General features: G+C 42.1%; 2 protein-coding genes across 4 annotated transcripts; both read left to right on the top strand.

Moving 5' to 3' along the window:
• The first annotated feature begins 1,035 nt into the window (after window positions 1-1,035).
• LOC118886563 (putative uncharacterized protein FLJ43944) lies at window positions 1,036-8,232 on the top strand. 3 transcript variants are annotated; one of them, XM_036836513.1, is made up of 4 exons: window positions 1,036-1,233; window positions 2,894-2,979; window positions 4,436-4,563; window positions 5,243-8,232. In XM_036836513.1, exon 4 carries the CDS (start codon window positions 5,709-5,711, stop codon window positions 6,720-6,722), a length of 1,014 nt encoding a protein of 337 aa, XP_036692408.1. In that variant the 5' UTR covers window positions 1,036-1,233; window positions 2,894-2,979; window positions 4,436-4,563; window positions 5,243-5,708; the 3' UTR covers window positions 6,723-8,232. The 3 variants fall into 3 exon arrangements, with proteins under 3 accessions (XP_036692408.1, XP_036692409.1, XP_036692407.1); XM_036836514.1 differs by lacking the exon at window positions 4,436-4,563; XM_036836512.1 differs by having other exon boundaries at window positions 4,436-8,232.
• On the top strand, window positions 7,308-25,835 carry LOC118887347 (leucine-rich repeat-containing protein 37B-like). The gene is made up of 7 exons (XM_036838157.1): window positions 7,308-7,440; window positions 8,546-8,996; window positions 11,387-11,458; window positions 18,147-18,218; window positions 20,028-20,077; window positions 21,043-21,185; window positions 21,466-25,835. Exons 1-7 carry the CDS (start codon window positions 7,308-7,310, stop codon window positions 21,490-21,492), a joined length of 948 nt encoding a protein of 315 aa, XP_036694052.1. The 3' UTR covers window positions 21,493-25,835.
• The last annotated feature ends 985 nt before the right edge of the window (window positions 25,836-26,820 follow it).

Genomic DNA, 26,820 nt, shown 5'->3' with positions numbered 1-26,820 from the left:
AAAAATCCACAGTAATATGTAAGTTATTTAGAGAGTTAAGACTGGAAATATTTGCACTCTCAAAGAAGCTTGTTAGAGAGAGGAAACGGTAGCAGAAGAGTAGGATGCGGAGATCACCTTCCTCCCCACAGATACATCAGAAATACATCTACACGTGGAACTGCTCCTATAGAACACCCACTGAACGCTGGCAGAAGACCTCAGACCTCCCAAAAGGCAAGATACTCCCCACGTACCTGGGTAGGGCAAAAGAAAAAAGAAATAACAGGGACAAAAGAATAGGGAAGGGACCTGCACCAGTGGGAGGGAGCTGTGAAGGAGGAGAGGTTTCCACACACTGGGAAGCCCCTTCGCAGGCGGAGACTGTGGGTGGCGGAGGGGGAAACCTTCGGAGCCACGGAGGAGAGCGCAGCCACAGGGGTGCGGAGGGCAAAGCGGAGAGATTCCCGCACAGAGGATCTGTGCCGACCAGCACTCACCAGCCCGAGAGGCATGTCTGCTCACCCGCCGGGGTGGGCGGGGCTGGGAGCTGAGGCTCGGGCTTCAGAGGTCGGATCGCAGGGAGAGGACTGGGGTTGGCGGTGTGAACACAGCCTGAAGGGGTTAGTGCACCACGGCTAGCCGGGAGGGAGTCCGGGAAAAGGTCTGGAGCTGCCGAACAGGCAAAAGACTTTTTCTTGCCTCTTTGTTTCCTGGTGCGTGAGGAGAGAGGATTAGGAGCGCCGCTTTAAGGAGCTCCACAGACGGGCGCGAGCCGCGGCTATCAGCGCGGACCCCAGAGACGGGCACGGGACGCTAAGGCTGCTGCTGCAGCCACCAAGAAGCCTGTGTGCAAGCACAGGTCACTATCCACTCCTCCCCTCCCGGGAGCCTGTGCAGCCCGCCACTGCCAGCCCGCCCAATCATTGTCTAAAGATTGAAATAAACTCTTGTGTAAATGTTCAGTCCTTTGCCTCCTACAGAAGGGCCTGAGCGGAAAAAGTAAATGTAGATCCCTAGAAAGGGGATTCCCATTGGTACTTGAGTTTTTTCCTAGAATCCAATGATCTAAGAATGACAGATGCATTTTTAGTTTTAAACACATAACCTAGAAATCAGTTATTCAGATAGGCATTTTAAATTCATCTGTTTTGGTTGGATTTAGGGTCATTATCATTCCTTATGAAAAGGAAGGGAACCCAGAAGCTTGCTATCCACAAGGCTATGACAGATGCATTCCAGAAATGTGTTTAGGTAAGACCTTTTTGATTGTCCTTGAAGTGATTCAGTTTCAGTGAGCAAATAAACTTATTTGAAAAGTTGATTGGATGAAAATAATGGTTATCTAAAACATTACGTATTCTTTCATTCACCAGATGCTTTCACAGCAGCAGTCTTAAATTTGTTCTTTGTGGCATTTATGAGAAAAACGACAGCAACTATTATTGTCCCCGGTGTTTAGATGTAGAATGACTTGCCTCAGTTCATACAGAAAGTGTTTGATCCAGTTCTTCCTCAATTGCTTGCTTATCATACAGAATAGTGTAGTGATTATAAGCCTTGGACACCTGTGTTTTGAGTCCTAACTTTGTCTCTTAGAATTTTTTGTTGTTGTTGTTGCAATTTTAGATTTTCCTAGCCGGAGACATTTGAAGGTATTTAATGTCTCTAAGCTGCAATTTCTTTATCTGCAAATAGGGTTAGTAATTCAGCTTATCACCTAATGGGGGATATTGTAAGAGTAAATGAGATGATGAATGTCAAAAGCTTAGAACTATGCCCGAAACATAGTAAGGAGACAAAATATATTGACTATTCTTATTATCATTGTTGTTTTCTTGTTGAAGAGTTTATTAGATTATATTTTTGGAATCCATTTAATTTCAGTTTTCATTTCTGATATATTGGGTGAATATGATTCTTATATAATAATCGGCTACGTTTTTGTGAGCCTTGAAAGTGGTCATGCTACTGAATAGCATTGACTGTGTTCCCTATCGAGTTAGTTATACAGCGGTGAGAACGTGACAGGCTGTGCCCAAAGGAAACTTTATGATTAGTAGATTCCCGGAACAGAATTGCTCCGCTGCTTCACAGCCCTGCAGGCTTAGAGACTGAGAAATCCTAGCTAAGTTGTCAGAGACCTTATTTGCTTGTAAGAGTTGACCCTGGATTGGTCTTGGCCTTCCAGCCTGAGCAGTCCTTCCAGTGAAGTTTGACTTCCCTGGTCATCAGGCAGAATCTCCATCAGCTGTCAACTCTGGGTAACAACCTCTAAGAACCAAACTAAATGTCTGGGTTGTTTGTCCCTAATATGCAAAGGTATTCCTATATGTACTCAAAACTCCTTAGACCAAAAAGCCTGGTGGCTCTAGCTTGCCTTGAGGAAAGCTGTATTGTCCAAAAGGTACATGGGCCAGTTTCTGCCAGTAGAGTGTTCAAATGCCCTCTCTCTCTGTCTCTGTCTCCAAAGCTTTGTTCATCGTATCTGGTAGAATTTTGGTCCCAAGGAGTAGGCACTTGCCTTGCTTCTAATATGAAGTATCTATTGTAGTCCAGTGGTACCTATCCCAGGTTTGAATTCACTTTGACCCCCACCTAATGCCTTCCTATTTGATTGTATTGTGATTGAACATTTTTGTTTCCACAGCTTTTAATTCCTATGTCATTATTCCTTAGTTCTTATTTCTAAGATCATAAAGGTTTTTGAACCAAAGTTGACACTTCTTATATATTTTTTCACAAATAATTATGATAAAAACTGAAGTGTCAGATGAGGGCACTTCTAGGAAAATGCTCTTATTTTCTGCTTTTAGAAATCAAAAGAATGTCTAAGTATTGGGTGCTACCATTGTATACAGGAAGTTTTAGAACAAGAAAACTTCTGAATTGATCCTTGTTAACTTTATTTCAGAAAGTGGTAAAATAGCTGTGGCATATAGACCCTGTGAAGAGGTCACAGATGCTAGAACCGAAGAGGAACAACAGGATTTAATTCAAGTATGTGGAGATAAAAACTCAAGGGGCTACACAGCCAGTGTAGCCATAATTCAAAACAACCAGCAGGATTTGGAAGACTTTGGCATGTCTACTCAGCTCTGTCAACCTTCGGAAAATGTGAAACTCTGAAACTGCTTTTGAGGCAGGGAATTTCTAGGACTTCTCCAAGTCCCGAGCCTTGTCTCTGGCCCCTTATTTGAAGTTTGGAGAGCAGGATTGAGGGCCATCAGTGTACGTCTACAGTTGTGGACACAGGAGAAGACACAGGCCTTTTAGAACTCCCCTCAAATAGAATTGCAGGGATTTGGGAACAAAGTAACTATGGCCTTAAGTGTGATTATGCTACAGTGTTTAAAAACTATTCATGCCTTTCAAGTAAGGTATATTACCCAGATCTCAGCATCTCATATATATCTGGTGTTAAATATTTTGCGGAAGAACCTTTCTGTAAATCAATTATATGGATGCCTCGAATTAGGGATTAAGTTGTCAACGTAATTTCTAAAAGAAAACATTAATGTACTGCATATAGGATTTTTGTTAAAAAGGAGCAAAAAATGTGTTTCATGTCATTGAGAGCTTAATTTGGGGCTAGATTTCTGATTATTTAACTCACCCCAATGTTGCAAAGTTTGTTTTGAAGGGAAGAAAGTAGAGAAAGAAAAGGTGGTTTTGTTCTGAAAAATGTAAAAATTTTGAAAGTTTTTCCTGTACAAAATAATTAATTTAATTCAATTTAAATCAGTCAAGGAAACTTCAAACGTTTCCATGTTTGGGCTTTAAGAAGTCTAGCTTCCTGTGAAATGTGAGAGGAAAGGATTCCTTATTGATACTAAAGATTTCGGAAAGCTGATTATAACAACAGATCCATTCCTAAATGAGGCCAATCTTGGAATCAGTTCCCTTTAGAAACCATTGTGTGCTAGGCACTGGAAATAAGATGAAGCTCCTTCTCTCTTGGAGTTTAGGTGTTAAAGGTGTACCAGACAATTAAAAAGGACTAAAATTAAATAGATTATGAAAAGGACTGTGAAGAAAGTAAACTGGATGCTAGTTGCAGTATTTCAAGAAAATTACTTACCATGCTGACTTTAACATTCTAAGTGTCTTCTCCATGTGTGCACACAGGGTAGACCTCTGAAAAGCGACACTGTAGTTTTTTCTAGATTAACGGCTCTGTTGAGACAAGGTGGGATGGGGGAAGTTTTCCCATGCTAATGTAAAGGGCCGTACACTTGGTTTTAGACTCTCTTTCCCAGAATGAATTGCTCACCTGCCCCAAAGCCCTCCTACAGAAGTTCTGGAGTCATCACTGATTCAGTGGTAACCCCTAATAATAGAGTGGTGAATTAATAATGAGACGTGAATACTGAGAGTTTGGAGGAAATGGCAACATTTTAGAGTAACTGTAAGGTGTGTTCCCTTCCCGCCACCCTAACTGGTGCTCATTTTGCAGGTCAGCTACTTTTCTTGTCAGCCGTGTGGCCAAAGGGAGGAAGAATGCCTCTCAGACTTGAGCTTTGAGGAGGAAGTGTTCAGATTGCCAGAACTGGACTAGCACTTTTGAATTTCCCAGAATGCCAGGTCTTGTGGTTTCCTTGGGAAGCTCTGCATCCTTCCCAACCCCCCGCCACCCCTGGGCCGCTGGAGTTTGGGGCCACTCGGGTCTCCAGCTCAAATCCCGCCTCATTGTTTGGGGCCAGGGAGGGCAGGGAGGGCTTGGGAAGAGGGCCCAGCAGGAGGTAATTGTCGCCTTTGCAAGGGGAAGGATGGCTGGCGCCCTGGGGACTCTGGGAAAAAGGCCCACTCTGGTGGCGCGCATTGGATCTCCGCACGAACCTAATAACGGTGGCGGAACTAAACACGTCATAAATAACGGGTGGGACGTTAGGTGGGGGAGGGGCGCGCGGTTGCTAACGTGAGCCCTGGCGTCGGCGCTGGCACAGCGGTTCAGCTCGGACGCAGGATGTAGCTCCGGCTCCTCAGTGGCCTGGGTCACTGCGCCTGGGAGCCGCCGCGTGTTATGTCCCGGCTGCGCCTTTGGTTGCCACGGCTCTTCCTCACGTGGCAACAACTGTGGCTTCTAGTCCAGGCATTTCAGCCTCCGGAGTGGGCCCTGGGCCCCGTCCAGGTGACCCCGAACCCCCCCGCGGCTGACCGAGGCTTGGTCTTCACTCGCCTCAGACCCCCTCCCAAATTGCCCCATGCCCTTACACCCTGGCAGAAGCCGGGGGCTTTAATTACTTGACGTCCTCGTCTCCAGTCCAGATGTTGGCCCCGCCTCATCAGGAGTTGACTGAGACTGAGGTTCCATACGCGGACACGGATTCGGTTGGGGAGCTGCCTACAGGGCCAGATCAGTTTGCTGTTCCACATCAGGATCTGAATACCAAGCAAACCCAACATCAAAAGCTCCCAGAGGAAGTTCCAGTGCTGGATTGGAATCAGAATCAGGCCTTGGTTCTGCCTTCTCGACACAAAAGTAAGACTAAAAACATAGGTCTAGATCAGGCTGAAGGTCACCAATCATTTGAAATACTTGTTCCACCTCTAGGTAGTAAGAGCTCAAAACCAGTGAAGTTTATTGTTTCACCCCCAAACCTGAAGAAAGATCTAGTTCAGCATCAACGTTTTGCCAAAGTTGTTGTTGGAACTATAGGCCAATTTGAAAAAAAAACTCAGGGTCTAGAACAACAGTTAGCAGGGTGATTATTCAGATCCCAGTATGGATGCCTTTTATCATGAGGACAGCCTACCTACGGATTTTCTGGGGAGCCCAGATGAACCTCCAGAGCCCCCTGTGGAAGCTGAAATTTCTCCATCCCAGCAGGAGGCCCAAACTGGTCATTCTAGAGCTCACTGAGGAGGCTGAATCTTTACCCCAGCAAGAGGCCCCTGCTCAGCATCCACAGACCCCTGAGGAGGTTGAATCTTTTTCAGCCCAGGCAGAGGCCCGGGCTCAGCATCCAGAGCCCACTGAAGAGGTAGAACCACCTCCACTTCAGCAGGAGGCTCCATCTCAGCCTTCAGAGGCCCCTGAGGAACTAGAAACTTCAAGTCCTCAGGAGGCCCTAGCCCAGCCTTTGGAGACACTTAAGGAGGTTGTAGTTCGACCAGTAGCACATCATGGGGTAAATGAAACTCAGCAGTCAAACTTGTACAATGTCACTGTTAAACCTCTGGATCTGGCACTGACCATAACTCCACAGGTCACCAAAGAGGTTGAACCTTCTCCAGTCCAGCAGGAGACCCCATCTCAGCCTCCAGAGAGCCCTGAGGAGGTTGAACCTCCGCCAGTCCAGCAGCGGGCCCCATCTCAGCCTCCAGAGAGCCCCGAGGAGGTTGAACCTTCTCTACTCCATCAAGAGGCCCCAACTCAGACTCCAGGGTTCCCTACTGAGTATGTACTCCAAATTCCAGTGAGTGATGAGGTAGCATCTCTACCTGGCGTTCAGCATCACGCTCATTCAAACTTGCCCAGTGTTACACTTCAACCTCTGGATTTGAAACTTAGCATCACTCCAGAGCCCACTACGGAAGCTGAACTTCCTACAGCTCAGCAGGAGGCCCTGGCTCCACCTCTTGAGCATCCTGAGGAGACAGAATCTTCTCCAACCCAACAAGAGACCTCAGCTAAGCCTCCAGAGCCTCCTGGAGAGGTTGAGCCTTCACGTGAGCGGGAGCAACCAGCTCCACCTTCTGAGCCTCCTGGGGACGTTGAACCTTCTGCAACCCAGCAGTAGACCACAGGTCAGCCTCCAGAGCCTCCTGTGGAAGCTGAGCCTTCTCCAAGTGAACAGGAACAACCGACTCAGCCTTCTGAGCCTACAGAGCCTCCTGAGGAGGTGAAGCCAGCAACCCAGCAGGAGACCCCAGCTCAGCTTTCAGAGTCTTTTGGAGAAGCTGAAAGTTCTGCAACCCAGGAGGAGGCCTCAGCTCAGTCTCCAGAGCCCTCTAGTGAGGCAGAATCTTCTCCAACCCAGCAGGAGATCCCAGCTCTGTCTTCAGCGGAGACAGAACCTTCTGCAACCCTGCAGGAGCTACCAGCTCAGCCTCCAGAGCCTTCTTGAGGGGAGGTGGAACGTTCTGCAACTCAACAGGAACAGCCAGCTCAACCTCCAGCACATCTCGAAATGACAGTTTCACCTCCAAGTCACCATCATGCTGAGCATTCAAACTTATCCAGTGTCGCTGTCAAACCTGCAGATGAGGAGCTTACCATAACAAAAGAACCCACGCCAGAAAGGTGGGACCTTCTCCAAATCAGCACAAGCCTTCAGCTCAGCCCTCAGTGCCCCTTACTAATGCAGAATTTTCTACAACCCAGCATGAGGCCCCCACGCTGCCTTCACAGCCACCTGTGGAGGTTGAACCTTTGCCAGTTCAACAGGAGGCTCCAGCCCAATCTCCAGAAGCCGGTACACAGAATAAACCTTCAGTACAAGAGGAGACCCCAGCTCAGTATCCAGAGCATCCTGGAGAAGAAGTTACACCTGCCACAACCCAGCAGGAGACTCCAGCTCAGCATCCACAGGCTCCTGAGGTTGTACATTCTCCACCTCAGCAGGAAGCCACAGCTCAGCCTCCACAGTCTCCTGGTGAGGCTGACTCCTCTCCAGCCCAGTCTCCAGAGCTCTCTAATGTGACTGTAGTTTTCTCTCCAGAGCATCATGTGACAACAGTTTCTCCTGTAGGTCAGGATCAAGCTCAGCTTCTGCAGCGGCCCGATGTCACTGTTAAACCTGTGGATCTTGCACTTACCGTAACTCCAGCGTTCACTAATGAGGTTGAAACTTCTCCACCCCAACAAGAAAACTCGGCTCAGTCTACAGTGTCCCCTGAGCAGTTGGAACCTTTGTCAGTCCAGCAAGAGGTTTCAGATCAGCATCCAACCCCCACTGAAAATGTTGAACCTTTTCCAGTTCAGCAGGGAGCCCCAACTCAACCAACATACCCCGAGGTGACATTTCCAAATCCAGAGCAAGTTCAGGCTCAGCATCCAACCTTGACTGAGGTCACAATTCAACCTTTGGACCTTGAACAGACCATAAGGCCCGAACCCACTAAGGAGGATGAACCTTCTCCAACCATGCAGGAGACCTTAACCCAGCCTCCAGAACCACCTAAGGAGGTTTTTGTAGCTCAGCCTCCAGTATACCAGAACCCAATAGATCCAGCACCAGATCAGGATCACACTGAGCCTCCAACATCACCCAGTGTCAGAGTTCAACCTTTAGACCAGGGGCTTACCACAACTCCAGAACCTACTATGGAGGCGGAACATTCCACACCCCTGCCGGAGACTATAGTTCCTCCAACATACCCCGAGGTGACACTTCCAAATCCAGAGCAAGTTCAGGCTCAGCATCCAACCTTGACTGAGGTCACAGTTCAACCTTTGGACCCGGAACTTACGTTAACTCTGGAATCCAATATGGAGGATGAACCTTCTCCAACTATGCAGCAGACCCAAGCTCAGCCTCCAGAGCTCATTAAGGCAGTTGTAGCTCAGTCTCCATTGTATCCCGAGGTGACAGTTCCAGCACCAGATGAGGATCATGCTGAGCATCCAACCTCACGCAGTATCACGTTAAACCTTTGGACCTGGAGCTTACCACAACTCCAGAACCTACTACAGAGTCTGACCATTCTACAGCCCTGCAGCAGACTACAGCTCCCCCTCCAAAACACCCTCAGGTGACACTTGCACAGCCAAACCTGACTCAAGTCACAGTTCCACCTGTGGACCTGGGAGTTAACATATCTCAGCAACCAAGGCCATCTGAGACAGTCCTTTTTCCTTCGACTCAGTATTCAGTATCCCCTGGTCTTCCTGGTGTAAAATATACCCCAGAAAAGAAGCAGCCAGAACAGAATGCCACCACAAACATCAGCATATGTGAGCTCTGTACCTGCAAAAATGAGACACTGTCGTGTGTTGGTCTCAGCCCAAAGCAGAAGCTCCACAGAGTGCCTGAGCCAGAGCCTAACGCCTACAACGGCACCTTCACCATCATGTAAGAATCGCCTTTCCTCATTTGTTCTCTGCATCCTGCCTGACATGGCAGCCTTTCTTCAGGTCTTCCTGGGTCCTCCTTATCTCCCCAATCCACATTGACTGACTTTCTGTTTCCACCTTTTGTTTGTCAATGATTCCTTATCTTCATTCTCCTTCTTACTATTTTTCCCTCTCCTCCAGTCTTTTACTTTTAATTGCCCTTATGTTTTCCTTCTCCATTTTTTACCCCATTATTTAATTCCTTAACATCTACGCTTCTCCCATCTTTACTCCATCCTCTTTACAGCAACATGCCCCTCTCCCCATCTCATTGGTGGTAATACAACAAAGTGGTTAAGAGTAGAGATTCCGGAGCCAGACTACCTGGGTTTGAACCCAGGTCTGTCATTTATTAGCTTTATGACTCAATTTCCTCATCTGTAAAATGGGGATTATGGTAGTCATCCTCTCATAGGATGACTCCTATGACTCCTAAATCTCCCCATGACTCCAATCTCATTGGGAGATTTAGATGAGTTAATATAGGTAAAGGTCTTCTATCAGTGCCTAGCATATATTTTAGTGTTAGCTCTTATTATTATTCAATCCCTCAGTTATATCTAGAACTCATCTTTGTCCCCTGGCTTTCTATATGTAGCACCCATTTTGTGCCCAACTCAGGGCTAAGTACTGTGGGAGCCACAGAAGTGTATGGCATTGTCTCCAGAACATGACAATGACAAGTGGGAAGAAAGGGGATATGCCTTAAAAGGGAGGTAATATATAATTAAGTGTTAAGAGAAACACAGATAGGTGCTGTAATTCACCAGAACCTGTAATCACAGGGGTGTGGAGGTCACGGAAGGCTGCATGGATAGGCTAAATCTTTAGCTGGGACTTAAAGATTGGCTGTGATTTGTCAGAAGAATAATAGGCAGTACAGTCTAGGCAAAGGTGTGACTGCAGGGATGATCAGAATTTAATAGCTTAGTCTGGCTGTAAAGAATTGGGTTAGGCAACAATGAAAGATAGGATTATGAAAAACCTTGGCTATCGGCAATGGGGGTTTGCAAGTTACGCTGTAAGATGTGGGGAGCCACTGCAAGTTTTCAAGCAAGAGAGACAAATGATTAAAACAAGAGGCTTATTTTAGATTTCATATGTAGAGCGATCTAGAGACGAAAGCTTGATTCAGGGAGACCAAATAGAATGCTTTAGCAAAATCTAAGAGTAAAGTGAGAAGGGGCCAAATTAGAGTGGTTGTGATGGAAGTAGAAAGAAAATCCCGAGAGTACTACAGAGGAGAAACTGACAAGATGTGGTAATTGACTAGAGTTGGGGGATTGTAGTACAGGAAAGAGACAAATCACATGTGTTGATGGGCAGAATGATGGTGGTATAACAGGTGGAAATCCAGCAGTTGAGAAGCAGAGTCAGTTTTGAGGGAGATGAGTTCAGTCTTAGGCATCTTTTATTGGTGAGCATAAAGCAACCAGAAGGCTCTGTTTGAGTGGAAATGTCCCTCAGGCAGATGGGCAGACAGGTATCCGTTATGAGGTATTTCTGACTCGCGTGAAAAATGTGCATATAAACTGAACAGTTACATTGTTGCTGAGGGAAGAGGACAAAGCTAAAGCTAAAGATTCAAAGTCATCCACTGAGTTAGTGGTTCAAACTGAACCTCAGGCATTTGACAGCTTCTCTTAAACATGTCTAATTCATGGATACATTCTCACTGTTTAAAAATAGAAATGTCACAGAAGTATATAGGATAAAATGTGAAAATTCCACCCCACCTTCCCTACCACCAATAAGGTAACTCCTGTTACTGTTTTGATGTGTGTCCTTCCTTCCGAGCTCTTTCCTTTGCATTTTGTTCCCCTAATGAGGTAATAACTTTACTCCTTGCTCAGTAACTTGTACTTTTCCCTATGCAATATGCTTAAGAGATATTTTCGTATTAGTCCCTCTAATTTCTAATTGCCCGTATCCTTCTAACACCTGGACAGATTCTGAGGGCACTGAGCCAAAGCTTTGGTGTTGCCTAGCATAGGATTTCTTTATATTCATTTGCTGATATTGATAAATGTTTGCCATTTTTCTCATTGATTTGTAGGAGTCATTTGAGACACATAAGTGATTTTGGAAAAAAAGTAATTGGCATTATGTATCCAAGAAATTGGACAGATAGGAAGTTCAGGTTCTGAGGAGATGCCTCATTGCTTGTGCCAGTGGCCTCACAGTATGTTTTTATTAATTGTGCACACTGGGAAGCTGAGAAGCTGTGGGAATTAGAAAGCTGGTCTTTTCTGCATTTGAATATTCCCCACACGGTGGCCATGATTCTTTTCCTTATTCTCTACATTCTTTTCCTACCTATTCAAGGATATGAACTGTGTTTCTTCACAGAAATTTCCAAGGAAACTCTGTTTCTTACATTGCTGAAAGTATATGGAAGGCATACCGCTGGGCTGAGAAGCTGTGAGTATACTCTCCCCAAATATGAATACAAAAAGTTAACTGCATTGTAAGGTCCTTCTCGGTCCAGAATTTTGAGGTCAATGCCTGTGAGAAAAGGTATTTCCCCTTCCATATCCCAAAGCAGCCTAATGATTGAAATTCTGTGTTTATTTTAAAACTCAAATTTGGCAGGACCTCTTTAAAATCAGTAAGAGCCAATTTAAACTTATTTTCCATTATACAAGTAATACATGATTATATTCTCAATAGATAATAATGAAATAACAGGTATAGCGAAAACCCTCCTTGTGCCCTAATCCCCCACCCACTACTTTGAGTTTAGTATTAATCATTCCAGACTCTTTTCCATACGTTTGAGTACATACATATTTACAGATAGCAAAATAGGTTTGTGTGTTTTTCTTATGTTTTTTTTACATAAGTAACATCCTGCAACTTGATTCCTTCATTTCATGGTCTGTCTTAGATTTCTTTCCTTCCCAGTACATAGAGGGTTACCCCATTCATTTAAGCTCCTGCATAATATTCCATAGTATGAATGTATCACAGTTTAATAATGCCCCTATTGAAGGATGTTTAGATTATGTCCAGTTTTCTTGTTACTTGCATTGCTGCAATGAATATCCTTGTACCTGCATTTTTGTGAGCCTGGTCATTTATTTCTATAGAATAGTTATCTAGAAATGGGATTGTTGGGGTGAAGACTATTTAGATATAAAATTTTAATTGCCCTCAAAGAAGTTGTGGCAGCTTATACTCCAGTCATCCTGCTGTGATGACATTCATTTCCCCACACCCTTCCACCACTGGATAGTCTCCCTTTTTTTTTTTTGCTAATCTGCCGGGTGAATAAAAGGGGTCCCATCTGAATTTGAATTTTTCTTATTACTTGTGAACTTAAATATCTTTATATGTTTACTGAACATTTGTATTTCATCTCTGAATTGTCTGTCCTTTGCCCATTTTTCTGTTACTATTTTTTTTATTGATTTGTAGAAAAAGTCAGTTTAGATACATAAGTGATTTTGGAAAAAAACATTCAAAGTAATTTTTCATGACAGTCTGTGGTCATATCCTTAGTTCAACTTGAATAGACAAGTCATAAATGACTTCTGAATTATTAATAAAAGACATAACCGTCAATCTAAAAACAGGTGTTATGACCACCCTTAAAGAGATGCCCCCTTAGTCTGATATCTTATTGGGAAGGAAAAAAATGCTAGAACCAGGCAATTTGTTTTAATTTACAGATTTCCTGAATAGTATATGTAGTTTATATTGCCCGTGATAGTATCTAACTTGGAGATTTTATTTCCCAAACTTGTAAGAAAAATGAAAGTCATTTGGCACAAGAAATAGATAACTTAATTTCCTCTGGAAGTGGAGGGGGGTGGTAGACTGAGGGACAGAGGTAAGAGAAAAAGTTTGAATTGTGTGCTACATATTTTTGGAATTTTGAGATGTGAATATATATGACATATTTTTAAAAAATAAATTGAAATTAAAAAATTAATTTTTAAAAAGCATGTGTTTGGGAGGCGATACACTATAACATGAGTCTGGTAAGCTTTGAAGATTTCTAAGTCAGCTTGAGGTTTATACCTTATAAGCAGAGGTTCCTAACTTGAGGTCAGTGGTTCCCCAAAGCAGAATTTCTTAACCTCCTGCTCCCCCGTGTATACCTCCTGCTCCCCCGTGTATACCTCTTTGGCAAGCTGCAGAAGCTTATGTTCTTGGGATAATGTTTTAAAATGTATAATAAGTCAAACTATATAGAAAAACAAAGGAAACCAACTATATTGAAATCGTTTTCAGAATATTTTTAAAATTAGTGAAATAGTAATAAATATGCTTCTCTTAACACATTAAATAACAAGATACAGTGGTAGGTCTAATAAATCTTATAACTCCAGGGTAGTGATGAGAATAAATGATATTTCGAGGTATCTGCAGCATATACGTGATATGAAATGACCTGTGATTTCTACTGGGGACCAAATTAACTATACTGCTGATCTACTGTGGTTTGTTGCCTACATTCATAATGGAAGGAAGTGCTGATTTTAGTTAGAGATTTGTGAAAACTGAGATGTAATTTTATTTCCCATCCAAGTTTGGCACTCTGGATTCAGTCCTCTCTATTCACAGACCTCTGCCCTAAAAGGATGATCCACAAGTCGAAATTGCATGCACACTTTTGCGTGTGTTCAAGAAAGTGCAGTTTTTTAGGGAAAAGAACCATTGCTTTTATGAAATTCTCAAAGGATTCTTGTCTCAAAAGATTGAGTCACAAATGTAGGGGAGAAGAAAGACATTTCTTTTCCTGTACTTATCCTCATGAGTGACGATAAATGGATGATTTGTTTTAAGTAAAAGTATCTGATAGTTGATAACTTGTCACTTTCTGAATTCATTCAATAAATATTTTTTGAGTATCTACTATATGCCAGGAACTGTTTTACATGCTAGGGTTTCTGGCCCAAGAATGAAACAGCCCAAGTATCCCAGTTCTCAGGGGGTTTACAAATATATAAAAATAAGTATATAAGTATAATAAATAGATAGCTATAATTTCAAGCATTGCTAAGTACTTTGGAGAGAAAGAAAGCAGGGGAAGGAGAGTAAATCAGTTCCAGAAAGGCCTCTTGTTTGCATTATATATATAGTTAAATCAATCAAACAAACCAACCCTGAGCCCTCTCAATTTCCTAGAAGTTACAGAGGTGGAGAGAAGGATAATTGTCAATAATACAGAATCAAGAATGAATGTGAAATTCAGAAGATTGCCTTAGACCAGAACCCTGGTCAGAAGTTAGACATGGATCTTTCTTAAATGTTACTTCATGCCTGGTGTTGATATTTTCATGGTGTGAGAAAGTTTTAGATCTGGCTTTAACTCTGATTCCCCATAGTTTTAAAATTTTTTCTTCAGTCAAAATGAATATTTGGAGTTCTACAGATTAATGTATTTTATTCCAGTTATTCAGTTATTGCTTATTTGAAGCTCCTTTTTGGGTAATTTTTTGGTGACTGACTCATTCTCAGTCTAAACTTTACTTCTAGGCTGAATATACCGTTGTTATTTTTTAATTTTCTACTATCCTGTCATCCAAACAACTTCACAGAAAGAAAGCCCATTACTTTGAAATACATACTGTTTGGTTACCCCCTGTCCTACCATGATATTCAAACTCTAACCAGTCTGATATGGGCATCAGCCAATCAGAGAAGACAGTGCCATAAGGAGTGGAGGATCAGCCCCATCTCTTTGCTGTACTTACTGAATCCTTGTCAACGTTCAAAGTTATAATTAGTATATATGAGTTCCACTTTTGTGTAGCTTTTTTTCATATACCATCATTTCCTGTGACGTTTGTATATCATTTATGGTATATACATACCGTTTTGTCATGCGATATGGGGAGGTAGAGTTTTTTCCTACCTTTGAAGGTATGAAAAGGGTTACCATAAATGTCGTTGGACATATTGATTTGGTTTTTTTCTTTTTGGATCATTTCCATGGAAATATGAAACCACTACTTAGAGGTGAGAAAACAATCAATCTTAGCACCATCTGTTGACCATTCCCCCTAACATGTATTCTGACAATCACTGCGATTCCTTCTAACATGGTGAATTTCAAATTGAGGTCAGGGTCTTTGAAGCATGCTCAGGGCTCCAAGAGTTCTTTGTGGGAATTGAAGTCTTTTGTGTTTTTGTTTTAGTGATCTTTTAAAAATGTGTGTGACTATATTCTGTATAATATGAACCACCTTAATAACTGAGTTGCAGAGTTTCCAGGTAGTAATATTTTAATTCTCATAAGCTATGAGTAAAGAATTAATTTATGAGCTGGAATTAAGCGATGAGATGGAATTAATATAAACATGTGACCAAGAGACACTGTGAGTGAAAAGCAGAAGGTTTTAAATGCAGAACTCAGTGGAAATCGTTTCACAAGGCAACGTAGCCTGTGCTCAGATCCCCAAGGCTCCTGAAGGATGTACCACTGTTAATATTACCTGCAAGGAAGGGGATTCTTCCAGGCACGAGAAACCTACCTCTGACGTCTTATAGAGTTTCTTCTGTACTGGCTCTCTCTACCACTCCCTCACTCCACTCTTGGGATACTGGCTATGTGCCTTCCTGCTTATCAGCTATAAGAAACAGGTGCAAAACACCACCCCCTCCTCCCCGCAGCATGTTCCTAGTCTTTATCGTGAGACCAGCGGAAGCAAAGGGCTTAACATTCCTCTGGCAGACCCAGGCATCAGGCTTGACTGTGAATCGTTCCTGCTCCCTTCATTCTGCATTCTGGAGAAGTCATTGGCTGGATCTCTCAGTTTCCTAATTTATTCTTTAACTGTCATTTCGGCTTCTCATATACTGAGATTTTTTATTATTGCTAACACTTTTCATTCGTATATTCTTGAGTTGATTAATGGATGCACTATCTGTTTACATCTGTCTGAGGGTAATAACTGTGCTATCCTAAGGTCCTCTTGTGCTTTGTTAACTCTGATTCATTGGCTATAAGCTCTTATGTTTGTTTTTGTTTTCTGTCCTTAATGGAGTTGGTTTTCTCACATTGTTTGGTCCTTCCTGAGTGTAATTCATCTTTGTAGTTGAGATTCTACTGCGTTTGTTTCCCAGCTTTAGGGGAGAAGTGAAATGAGCTGTTGGGGCTTATTACTCCCAATGGGTTCCCCTGAGAATAAGGCAGAGGTGGAAGATGACTTCTGGAGGCTAGTCAGGGAGTGCATACCTTTCTTCCAGGGTTCTGGGACCTTGCCCCCATTCTAACACCAATTGCTCCTGCCTAGAGGAAGACACCTTTTGCTGCCTGGATCAAGGAGGAAAGATGTGGGGTTGATGTGTGCTGTAGGCTGCTCCTACCGCACTATTCCAACTGATCACCCTGTAGTAGCTCCAGGACGTTTCTGGTAGGGGAGCATTTGTGGAGCTGCTCCCACACCTTGAGCTAAGGTTGTGATTCTTAAGTTATATCTTTTCAATCATTCTTAGGGATTTTGGTGGAAGTTGAAGGGGTGGAGACTTGACATGTTTCAATCGGCCAACTTGAAATAGCACAACTTCTTAGGAAACAATTTTGTATCCCTATTACATCCTAGACAAACTCAGGCAAATATGTATCAGGATACAAATACAAGAATGTTCAAAGCAGTATTGTTTTCAATAAATAAAAACTAGAATAATCTCAGTATACACCAACAGTTGAACGAATAAAGTGTGGTATAATCATACTTAGAAGTCATACACTTCATCAGAAACATAATGCAAGCCACATAAGTAATCTTAAATTATCTGGTAGCCACTTAAAAACAAAAGTAAAATGAAACAGATGAAATAAATGTTAATATCTTTTACTTAACCCTTATATACAAAATATTATCATTTTAACATGTAATCATTATATACATTATTAATAAGATATTCTACTTTTTTTCATACTAAGTATTTAAAAATATCCAAAGTATTATCATATCTACATGTAATCAATATAAAAATTAATGAGAGAATCTACATTTTTTTCCCATACTAACTCTTTGAAATCACAATTTGGTTGCTAAATTTTATTACAAATACTTGATTGGTATTGAGATTTCATAAAATTTACAGTCAAAAATGTAGTATCACATATGCAAATTGTTGCTAACATAAACATTTTCCAATAATTACATTGAGTATCACTTTTTTAAATTTTAATTTTAAAATAATTGAAATTAATTAAATTAAAAATTCAACTCAGTCACATTAGCCACATTCAAATACTCAGAAGCCTCATGTAGTTGGACATGCAACACTACATACTACAAGCAAAAATAAAATAATTTTACAAAATAATGTTGAATAAAAGAAGCAATGTGGAAAATAATACATATAATATGATTCCACTTATATAAAGTTCAAGAAGAAGCAAGACTAAACTGTGTTGTTTATGGCTGATAGAGAAAAGGCAAAACTACATTTAAAAAGCAAGGAAATTATTATTAAAGTCAGGATAGTGGTTCCCTCTAGGAAGTCAGAGAGAGGGTTGTGATTGGAAAAGGGCACACGGGGTCTTCTGGGATGCTGGCAGGATTCTTTCCTGACATGAATGGTATTACGTGGGGGTCTGTTTTGTAATTATTAAACAGTTGAACAGTTGTTCAATTGGATTATTGAACAGTTATGTATATTTTATGCACATTTTAGTTTTCAAAAAAATTTTAATGGGGGAAAAAATCAGACGGCTTCATTTGCCCTGATACCGTTCTCTGTGGGACTTCCCAATAAGGTTTGGGGAAAGAGAGGAGGGAAGGGCAGCTCTGCAACGTTGGTGCCACCCAGAGCTGGGTTCTAACAGAGACTTCGTGATCTAGAGAGTAGGCATTAACTATATGATTTGGTGGGAAGAGTGTGTGGGGCGTGGGTGTGTGGGGGTGTGTGTGTGTGTGCGCGTGCACGTGCACATGCGTGATGGAGAGAGATGGACACAAAGGAGGACGTGAAAAGAAGGTTTAAATGAAAACAGAGCAGAAATCACCATCCCTAAATTAAATAAGAATTAGGTTGTTTAGGTGGCACCATTACCCAGCTTTCCTCCACATATAGGAGTTAGTCCTATGTAGTATATAGTTGTAGTTATTTTGCAGTTTGATCCAGAAATAACCTTTTCATTTTTCAGAATTCTCAGTGAAAATTATTTGACTGAATTACATAAGGACTCCTTTGAAGGCTTGCTATCCCGCCAATATTTGTAAGTTAATCATATTTATTTATGAGTTCTTATCTCTAAAGTAGATTATCTATAAAGTAATTAAGGGATTCAAGTTAGATAATCTCTTCAGTTTCTTCTAGCAATAAAATTCTACAATTCTTTAAGTCTGTGTAGGGCCCCAGCCCATCACTCGCACTAAATATCTCCTATTCATTTTTAATTTTTTCATTATATAGACAAGGCATAGATAGAAAAATACATTTTAGTTGTAGAGGAAAAGTGGTAATGAGGTCTGAGCAATTATAGACTCCCATATGAACCTTGTTATATAAGTGTTCATATACTCTCCATTTGTATTTATATTTTGTTTATGACCTATGGACCAAATCTGTCCCACAGTCCGTTTTTATACAGCCCATAAGTTAAAAGTGATTTTTAAAGGGCTGTAAATGAGAAAAAAAAGAAAGGAAGAAAAATGTGTGACAGAGACTGTATGTGGCCTGCAAAGCCTAAAATATTGACTTATCTGGCCTTTACAGAAAAGGTTTGAAAAAGTTGGTTTAGTGAAATGAGAGGACTTAAAGTTAACCTCAAATTGTCCCCTACAGGACAAGAAAATGTAGAACACTTGCAATAATATGAATGCTATTAACTCATAACTTTGATAATTTAATCTAAATTAAATTAACATTTAAATATTAAATATTTAAGCAGATGAATTATGTAAACAGTATTGTCAAGGGACTTCCCTGGTGGTCTAGTAGTTAAGACTTTGGCTTCCAGTGCAGGGGGTGCGCGTTCGATCCCTGGTCAGGGAGCTAAGATCCCACATGCCTCATGGCCAAAAAACCAAAACATAAAAAAAAAGAAGCAATATTGTAACAAATTCAATAAAGACTTTAAAATGGTCCACATCAAAAAAAAAAAAATCTTAAAAATAAAATCAGTATTGTCAAGAACACATTAAGTTACCAAAAGAACAAACTGTTGTTACGGATTTCGATGCAGGAATTGTGATACCAATATTAAGAATGTTTAAGTTGATGGTTAAGTGGTATATTTACAAATGTTTACACTAAATAAGCATATCAGAAATGCCCCTAACAAAAATCTCTGCAGCCTTTTCTTTTCTGTGTTTTGTTTGTTTGTTTGTTTTGTTTTTGGGGCCACGCCACACGACTTGCGGGATCTTAGTTCCCTGATCAGGGCTCGAACCCATGTCCCCTGCGTTGGCAGGCAGACTCTCAACCACCGCGCCACCAGGGAAGCTCCTCTTCTGTTTTTTACTGAGTTATTTGTGTTATATGGGAAAGCTACTGAGGCTTATATGTTGATCTCTTGATTTTGTATGTAACCATCTTACTCATGTTACTTCCAAGAAAATTTCGGTTGATTCTTTTGGTCTTTTTAGGTCCCTCACTTCATATGCAAATATGTTTGTCTCTTCCTTTCCAATACTTCGTTTTTCTTATCGTACTGATTAAGACCTCCTCCACAATGATCGATAGTAGCAGTAATGATGGACATCCTACTCTTGTTCTTGACTTTAAAGCAATGCTTAGGTTTCTGCTAGATACTTTTATTTTCTTTTCCTACTTCTAAGAGTTTTTATTAGGAATTATCTGTTGGACGTTATCTAAAACAGTTAATAAAATATATCGCCAGCTGCATGCAAGACCCTAAGTTAGGTACTGTGGAAGAGTCAAAGGATTATTAAACAGGGTAGAATTTCTTTCCTTAAAAAAGTTATCATCTCACTGGATAGATAAGATTTAAAGTAAAAAGGAATGAATAAGGATTTGGAAATAATTGTAATGGATAATCATGATCATGTTTCTTTCAGAACAGATTTATTCTCATAGAATTGCAAAAGGGGAAGATAAAAAAAGAAGCAGAAGGTAAATATTGGTCTTTTAAAGCAGAATTTTACAACTAGAGGAGAACTTAGAACTCATCTATTTCAATTTCCTCACCAAAGGCAGGAAGAATGTTTAATTACCCTAATGGTTTACCCTAATTTATTTATCAGCAGAATTAGCTTCCCAGCCCAAGCTGAGTTAGAACAGGACTGGCACAGATTCATCTGCTTTCACTAGTCCTTTAAAGAAAGAGGGTGGACGGGGAGAGGTTTTGGTTGTACCAGTTCTTGCTGGCCTGGTGCCTGGTTCCTAGGCGTCAGGCCAGGCCAGAGGCCTTCTAAGAGGCTCTGCGGTAGGGAGGACCACATGGTTGGGGATTTAGGGGCTGGCCTCACTCAAAGCTGACGAAAGGTAGAACCTATGAGTCCCTTCTGTAAAGTGGCAAGAAAACTTCCCTTCTCACCCTACTGTTTTTCAGGCCGCTACTCTCTATTCCCTTTATCCAAACCTCATAGAATTTTAACCGGGAGAAACTTTAGACAGTAGTTTGTCTCTTCCTTTTATAATAAGGAAATGGAGAAAGAGAAAGGGAAAATATCTTGCCCCATGGTCATACTGCTAGTGATTATCAAAAAGAAGAGGGTCCCTTTCCACTGAGGACTTCTCTACTGATCACACTGTGCTTGGGCTGTGAGCTCCGTTTTATGTCACAATTCAGTATACACATACTATATGGGCATAAGTAGTTTCTGAAACTAACTTATTGTGCACTCTGATTTTTTTCTATTCTATTTGTATTCAAAAAGAGTATTTTGTGTTTCCCTGCTGGTCATGGCCTTTAAACTGATTTCACAATTCACTGACACCTCAGTGACAGCCTGCAATATGAAAGTCAGAGAGCTATAGATAACTTTGCTAGTTGGGTTCAGGTGTATACTTGGTGTGATTCAACTTATAGGATAGGATAGAGCAGCCAGGAAAATAAAAGCACCTTCTCCCCACAGCCACACCCCCAGCAAATGCTGCATGTGCGACTAAGTCCGAAGCAGACTGGTGTGAAGCGCATCTAGAGAGTAACGTGTTTCTGCCCAGCGCCGCTGTGCAGTGTTTTCTCTGCACGAGGGCACTTGGCCAAGGGCCAAGAAAGGTACACGGGGCTGAAAATCCTGCCTATACTCCATGCTAAGCCACATGCAAAGGTCTCCCCAGAGACACGGGGTGGGGGGGGGCCATTTTGGACAGACACAGAGAACTTCTGGAAGGCCAGCATGCATGGGATGATTTTCAAGATCCCGGGTCTGTGGTGATTTTGCTCATTGTGATTATGGACTGCAGTACCCATTTAGTCCTAATAAGACCAGAGATAACACATTGTGAGAGAGATGAAAAATGACATGTAACACTAACGGTGTGTGTTTTCCTCCAAGGGGCTTTTTTCGATTTCTGCTGCGTAAGAGGAGCTCAGGGGAAAGTGAGAGGCAGGTAAATTTGAGGGGGATATAGTACTGTGGCCAGAGAAAGCAGGGGAGATGCTGAATTAATATTTCCCTTTCTGAGTTCCAGGAGGGCTTTTTCGGGAGAAGGCAGCCACTTTGGCTTAGGGATATGTATAGGCCTCTCAACGCCACATGCAAGGAAAACATGGCACAGAAGCTACACGACAGGGAGTCTTCTGATGAGGACGAGATATTCTATAAGGATGCAGGGTAAATAATAGAGGACAATTTAAAATTCTCCTCTAAAATGAGGAAATAATGAAAACTATAATTGTTCCTTTCAAAAGTAAAAGCCTTGGCATTATTCTTCTTACCCCAGGGAAGTCATCAAAGCCCCAGCAGAGAAGCTTCTGGCTGCATATTGGGTTGATGAAGGGGCGGGTGAGGAAAGTGAGACAGCACACGAGACTGCCACAGAGTGAGCCCTGTTCTGCCTCAAGCCACCTGCAAATTTTATTTTCTAATATTGGCTTCTCAGCATTGCTTGTAAAATACTTATTTTTCTCATATTAAAGTGTATAAATTCATAACCAAGTCTAACCATGTGGTAAGGAATTAAAATGTAAATAGTTGAATATTTATATACCAATAACAGGGTCCTGCAAGAAGAAGCAGAGCTGAAACTAGAATCCCTCATGGTAGCCAGTACTTCCACAAGAGGAAATGTGAGCAAAGGAGGATGAGTAGAAGGATGAAGAGGGGCTTCCCTCCCTTGTTTCCCCAGTATCATCAGTCCCTGGGAACTGGAAAACATACCATCCTCAAGGGGCATAGATCATTAAATCAAATAGCAATTTATTCTGGTGCTTTCTCTCCTGGTTCTTCAAGTACCAGTTATTTACAACATGCTTGACCTCCTGCCCATAGAGGATCATCTACTTCTGGCCCCTCTCGTACGGTCATTGGGGTTGCCAGAATATTTGGATCACTGGTCCTCCCTCGACTGTGGAGCCAAGGCCTGACTTTTCTCCCAAGTTCTCAAACTCATGTACAAATGTGTACCCTGTCTAGGTAGGGGGTTCTCCACCATTTCAAGCTGGTGGAAAATTCCCATTGGGTTGTTTTTTTTCTTTAAAAAAAAATCCGAACCCTTGGATAACTAGCAGGGAGGTGCCAGAAAGACAGGGTAAAGAAGAATGTGTGAGAGCAGCCATTGCCCAAGACGGCCCTCCTCAGGCCCTGGCCTCTCCTGACCCCACTGAGGGTCAGCTGTGTGCTGCTCGGCTCCCTCCAGCTCAGCCCAGCCCCAAACCTACCCACCTCCTGCCTCACCCAGCACAGACCCAGGGCTGCATGATTCCAAGTGCTTATATAGTGACAGTGCCACCTGCGGAAGGTGCAAAGGCTCTTCCACTCCTGCTAAGAAAGTCATTAATCACATTTCTTAAGTCAGTGAGAGTTAAATACATTAATGAGTAAAAGAAATTCTGAATGAACAAGATTTGATAATCTACCAAAATGACCACAGATAGTGCTGGTGGTTTAGTAATACAAGGTGAAGAACTGTGCAAGCCATGGGGTGATAGCACACGGTCCCCCAGAGGATCAGTGGGCCTGGGAGATAGCCCAGCAGGTTCTGCCAGTTGGATGGGGTTCCAAGCAAAGTGAACGGCCCATCAGTTCTTCTGAGTTATGAGTTTGCTGATGCTGCATGAGAGACATCTGTTCTCTCAGTGCCTGCCCAAGTCACCTCCCAAAGGTTCTTACTGAGAATGAAAAACAAGTGTTTTTCTCTGGGCGGTGACTTCAGTGAGCCAACAAGTATTTACTGTGTTTAAGGCGCATGACTAATACTACTAACAATAGGAAGCAGCAGCAGCTAACATTTACCACTTGCTTGCTTGGTGCCAAGCCCTGGGTTAGGCATCTTATGGTCTTATTTAGCCCAACAGTCCGTGGAAGCATATCTTGTTATCCTCGTTTGACAGATAGGAAACAGGATTTAAAGAATGTAGGTAACCTGCTCAAGGACCCAAGGCCCCACGTCCAAAAGTGTGAGTTAAGGTTGGAGCCCAGAACTGTTAGACTCCAACAGGGATGCAGAGAAGTATAAGCTGTGTTTGCCACCAAAGAGTTGATAACAATGATAATAATGAGGAGAAGGAGGCAGCTGTTTATTGAGCACCTGCTATGGACCAGGTACAGTACTAGGCACTTTGGTTACACTATTAGGTCACAAGAATGGAAAGTCCCCATGCCCGCTCAAACTCTGTAATGAGTGGGGGTCTGATTTCAGTAAGAGAGGTGGTCACAAAGACAGGGAGCTGACGAGAAACCAGGGGTAGAGATCCTTGTACTGCTGGGCTTCCCAAAGTGTGGACCAGGATTCCAGGTAGCTCCAGGTTCCTAGTTTGGGATATTTCCATTATTTCAAAGTTGGTACATAAATGAGGCTTAGATAATATTTTTTGTATCATACTACCTCAGATTTGCACAATTTTTTATTAGTCTCAAATGCTACCCTACCATATTTCTAAATTAAAATTGCCAAGAGTAAGATTCTGCTTGGTCCAGCTTGACCGAGATTGGGCAGTGTTTTTGCCAGAGCCAGAGACTTCACCTGGCCAGCCTGTGAGTGAGCTGTCTCTCCTTGGATCAGGGAGTCATCCCTGGCTGTGGCCCAGAAGCAGGAGGGGTGCCCAGGGTCAGGTGGTACAACACATGGCCGCCTGGGGCTGCCTCTGTCACCATCTTATGATGGACAATCTAGCTCAGAGCCCAACTCCTTACTGAGACCTGAGAGATAGAAGGGGAGAGGGAGATACAAGGCCAACAGCTACTGAATGAATGCAAATTCTGATTCCGATGAAATCTGTCAGAGAATTTAGCCACTTTTTAAAAGATAATGAAATGAGACAATACATGATTAAGGCAAAAATGATACAGGGAAGAAAATTGTAGGATTCAGAGGAGGGAAGGTTAGGAAACTAGGGAGGGTCCATGAAAAAGGTAGAACTTGATCTGGGCCTGGATTATATGCCAGACACTGTGGCTGGTGCTGGGGAAAGAGTTGATGAGGACAAAGTCCCTTCTCTGTGGGGCCTTAAGACTGAGAGGAGGCACAGACACCTGAAGATATATTATACATAGAAGACAGTGTGTTGACATGACAATGGCAGTGTACCAAGAAGTGGTTCAGCTCTTGGTTGGCTGGAAAGGAGTAAATGTGAGGGATGGCTTAGAGGAGGGGAAGAAGAAGAAAGCCAAACAGAAGTTTCTTGGGAGGACGAGATGAAGGAAAGGCATTCTAGACGGAGGACAGTACAGAGGCAAGAAGCATGAAACCTTGGGTGGGCTTGAAGCGTGTGCAGTCTGGTGTTGCCAAGCATGAAGCACAAGGAGGAAAGGGCAGTAGGTGAGGCTGTGCGGGCGAGCAGAGACCCAATCCCAAAGGGCCTGGTCAAGGCGCATGGCCTTGACCAAACAGAGCACAAACTACAATGTTTTAAATAGAGAAGAGACATGACCAAGCTTGAGTTTTATAAAGAGTACTTTGATGGTGGCCTAAAAGTAGAGAGGCCGAGAGGTCAACTTGGGTGTTTAGACCAAGTAGGAACTGGGAGAAAATGGGGCACCAGACCAGAGGTTTTGATGCAACTGAAGAGCATGTATGCTGGATACACATGAGTGAGAACTGGAAGGACAAGAGCTTGTGTTCAGAGAATGAAAGATTGTACATTTAAGATTTTTTATGACAAATTCCAGATGATGATAAGGTCCAAATGTAACCTGGGAATGGAGATCAGTGAGGTGTTGGGAATCCAGAAGGTGATGAGAAATAATTCGGATAGTCCTGGACACTCATTCCTTTCCCCTTTCAGTAGCTCAGTAAAAAGCTAGCTCAGCAGGTACCAGCGAGCTCAATGGAACAAATAGGCTCCCCCTCCTACTGCGACCATTTCTGTCACCAAGCAGTTGCCACTGTTAGTAGTATAGACGTTCCCTGCCTCACCATCCCTGTAACTGTGACGCACTCCAGGCTGGCTCCTCCTCTACGGGAACTCTGGTCATGGGACACACAATCCAGCTAAGTCTGGTCTAATCCCCTTCTCTGAAAGCTTGAGGGATTGAGTGCACCCTGTTATTGTTCTGCTTATAAGTACCCCCCGCCCTGAACAATAAAAGCCTACTGTATATTTGCACAGTAGGGGGTTGAGGAATTTCGTGCCCAGGAAAATCTGTGGGTTGTTGGCATGGTAAGTATTGTGGTAGATGTGGAACCTAGAAAAATGGTACAGATGAGACGGTTTGCAGGGCAGAAGTTGAGACATAGATGTAGAGAACAGAGATATGGACACCAAGGGGGGAAAACTGCGGTGGGGTGGGGATGGTGGTGTGCTGAATTGGGCGATTGGGATTGAAATGTATACACTGATGTGTATAAAATTGATGACTAAGAACCTGCAGTATAAACAAACAAACAAACAAAACAACTAATACTAAACTTTCATTGGGTTATTTGTATGGAAATATGTTAATACAAATGTTTCAGACATTACATGAAATTTCTAAAAATCTTATATGTTCTGGTATCATGTTATAAGTCATAATCCTAGTTATTATTTTAAAATGTATATCTCAGAAATAACTAATTTTCTTGTCAACTGCATTATTATGAACTTTCATCAATTCTTCAACCGTGGTCATTTTTAAGTCTTTTGTCATTTACAGACAGTTCTGGGTGTACTCTGATGCTTTTGCAAATATGTTCCTATAAAAGGGTTTCAACTTCAAGAAATTCATGGAAAAGACTCTGACAAGTACAGGTTTCTGGTAACTGACTGTACTGCTGAACTGAATGAATAAGCATTTTCAGAACTCTAATGAAAAACTGATGAACTCATAAAAGTGCTAACAAAAGGTCAAGATGGAAAAAAAAAATTACATGGCACTGAGTGAACTGATGAGGATGAGTATAATTTTTGTGACTTTCTGTTTGAATTAAAACAAAACAAAACAAAACAAAAATCCCACAAGGACTCAGAGGCAAAGAATATACAAATCAATTTTCACTGCAAAGTAAACGAGCTGTTACAGTGGAAGATTACTGGACTGAATGTCAATATTACGACATAGTATGAGTGTGTTTCATGTTTGGTAATTGCAATCATTGTTGCTTTTGTTGTGGTCATCCATGTACAATGCTTGGTGTCAGTCTATTTATCTCTTGTAAAAATAAAATACAGCGTGTGTGTGTGAAAAAAAAAAAAAGGAAAAAAAAAAAAGAAACTGTGTTCCCAAATGAAACCCTGGGATAGGATTAGTCATTTACATCTTTTAAAAATA

The sequence above is a fragment of the Balaenoptera musculus genome, chromosome 20 (assembly GCF_009873245.2).
Source record: "Balaenoptera musculus isolate JJ_BM4_2016_0621 chromosome 20, mBalMus1.pri.v3, whole genome shotgun sequence".
NCBI lineage: Eukaryota > Metazoa > Chordata > Mammalia > Artiodactyla > Balaenopteridae > Balaenoptera > Balaenoptera musculus.
This window is presented reverse-complemented; position numbering and strand designations above follow the sequence as displayed.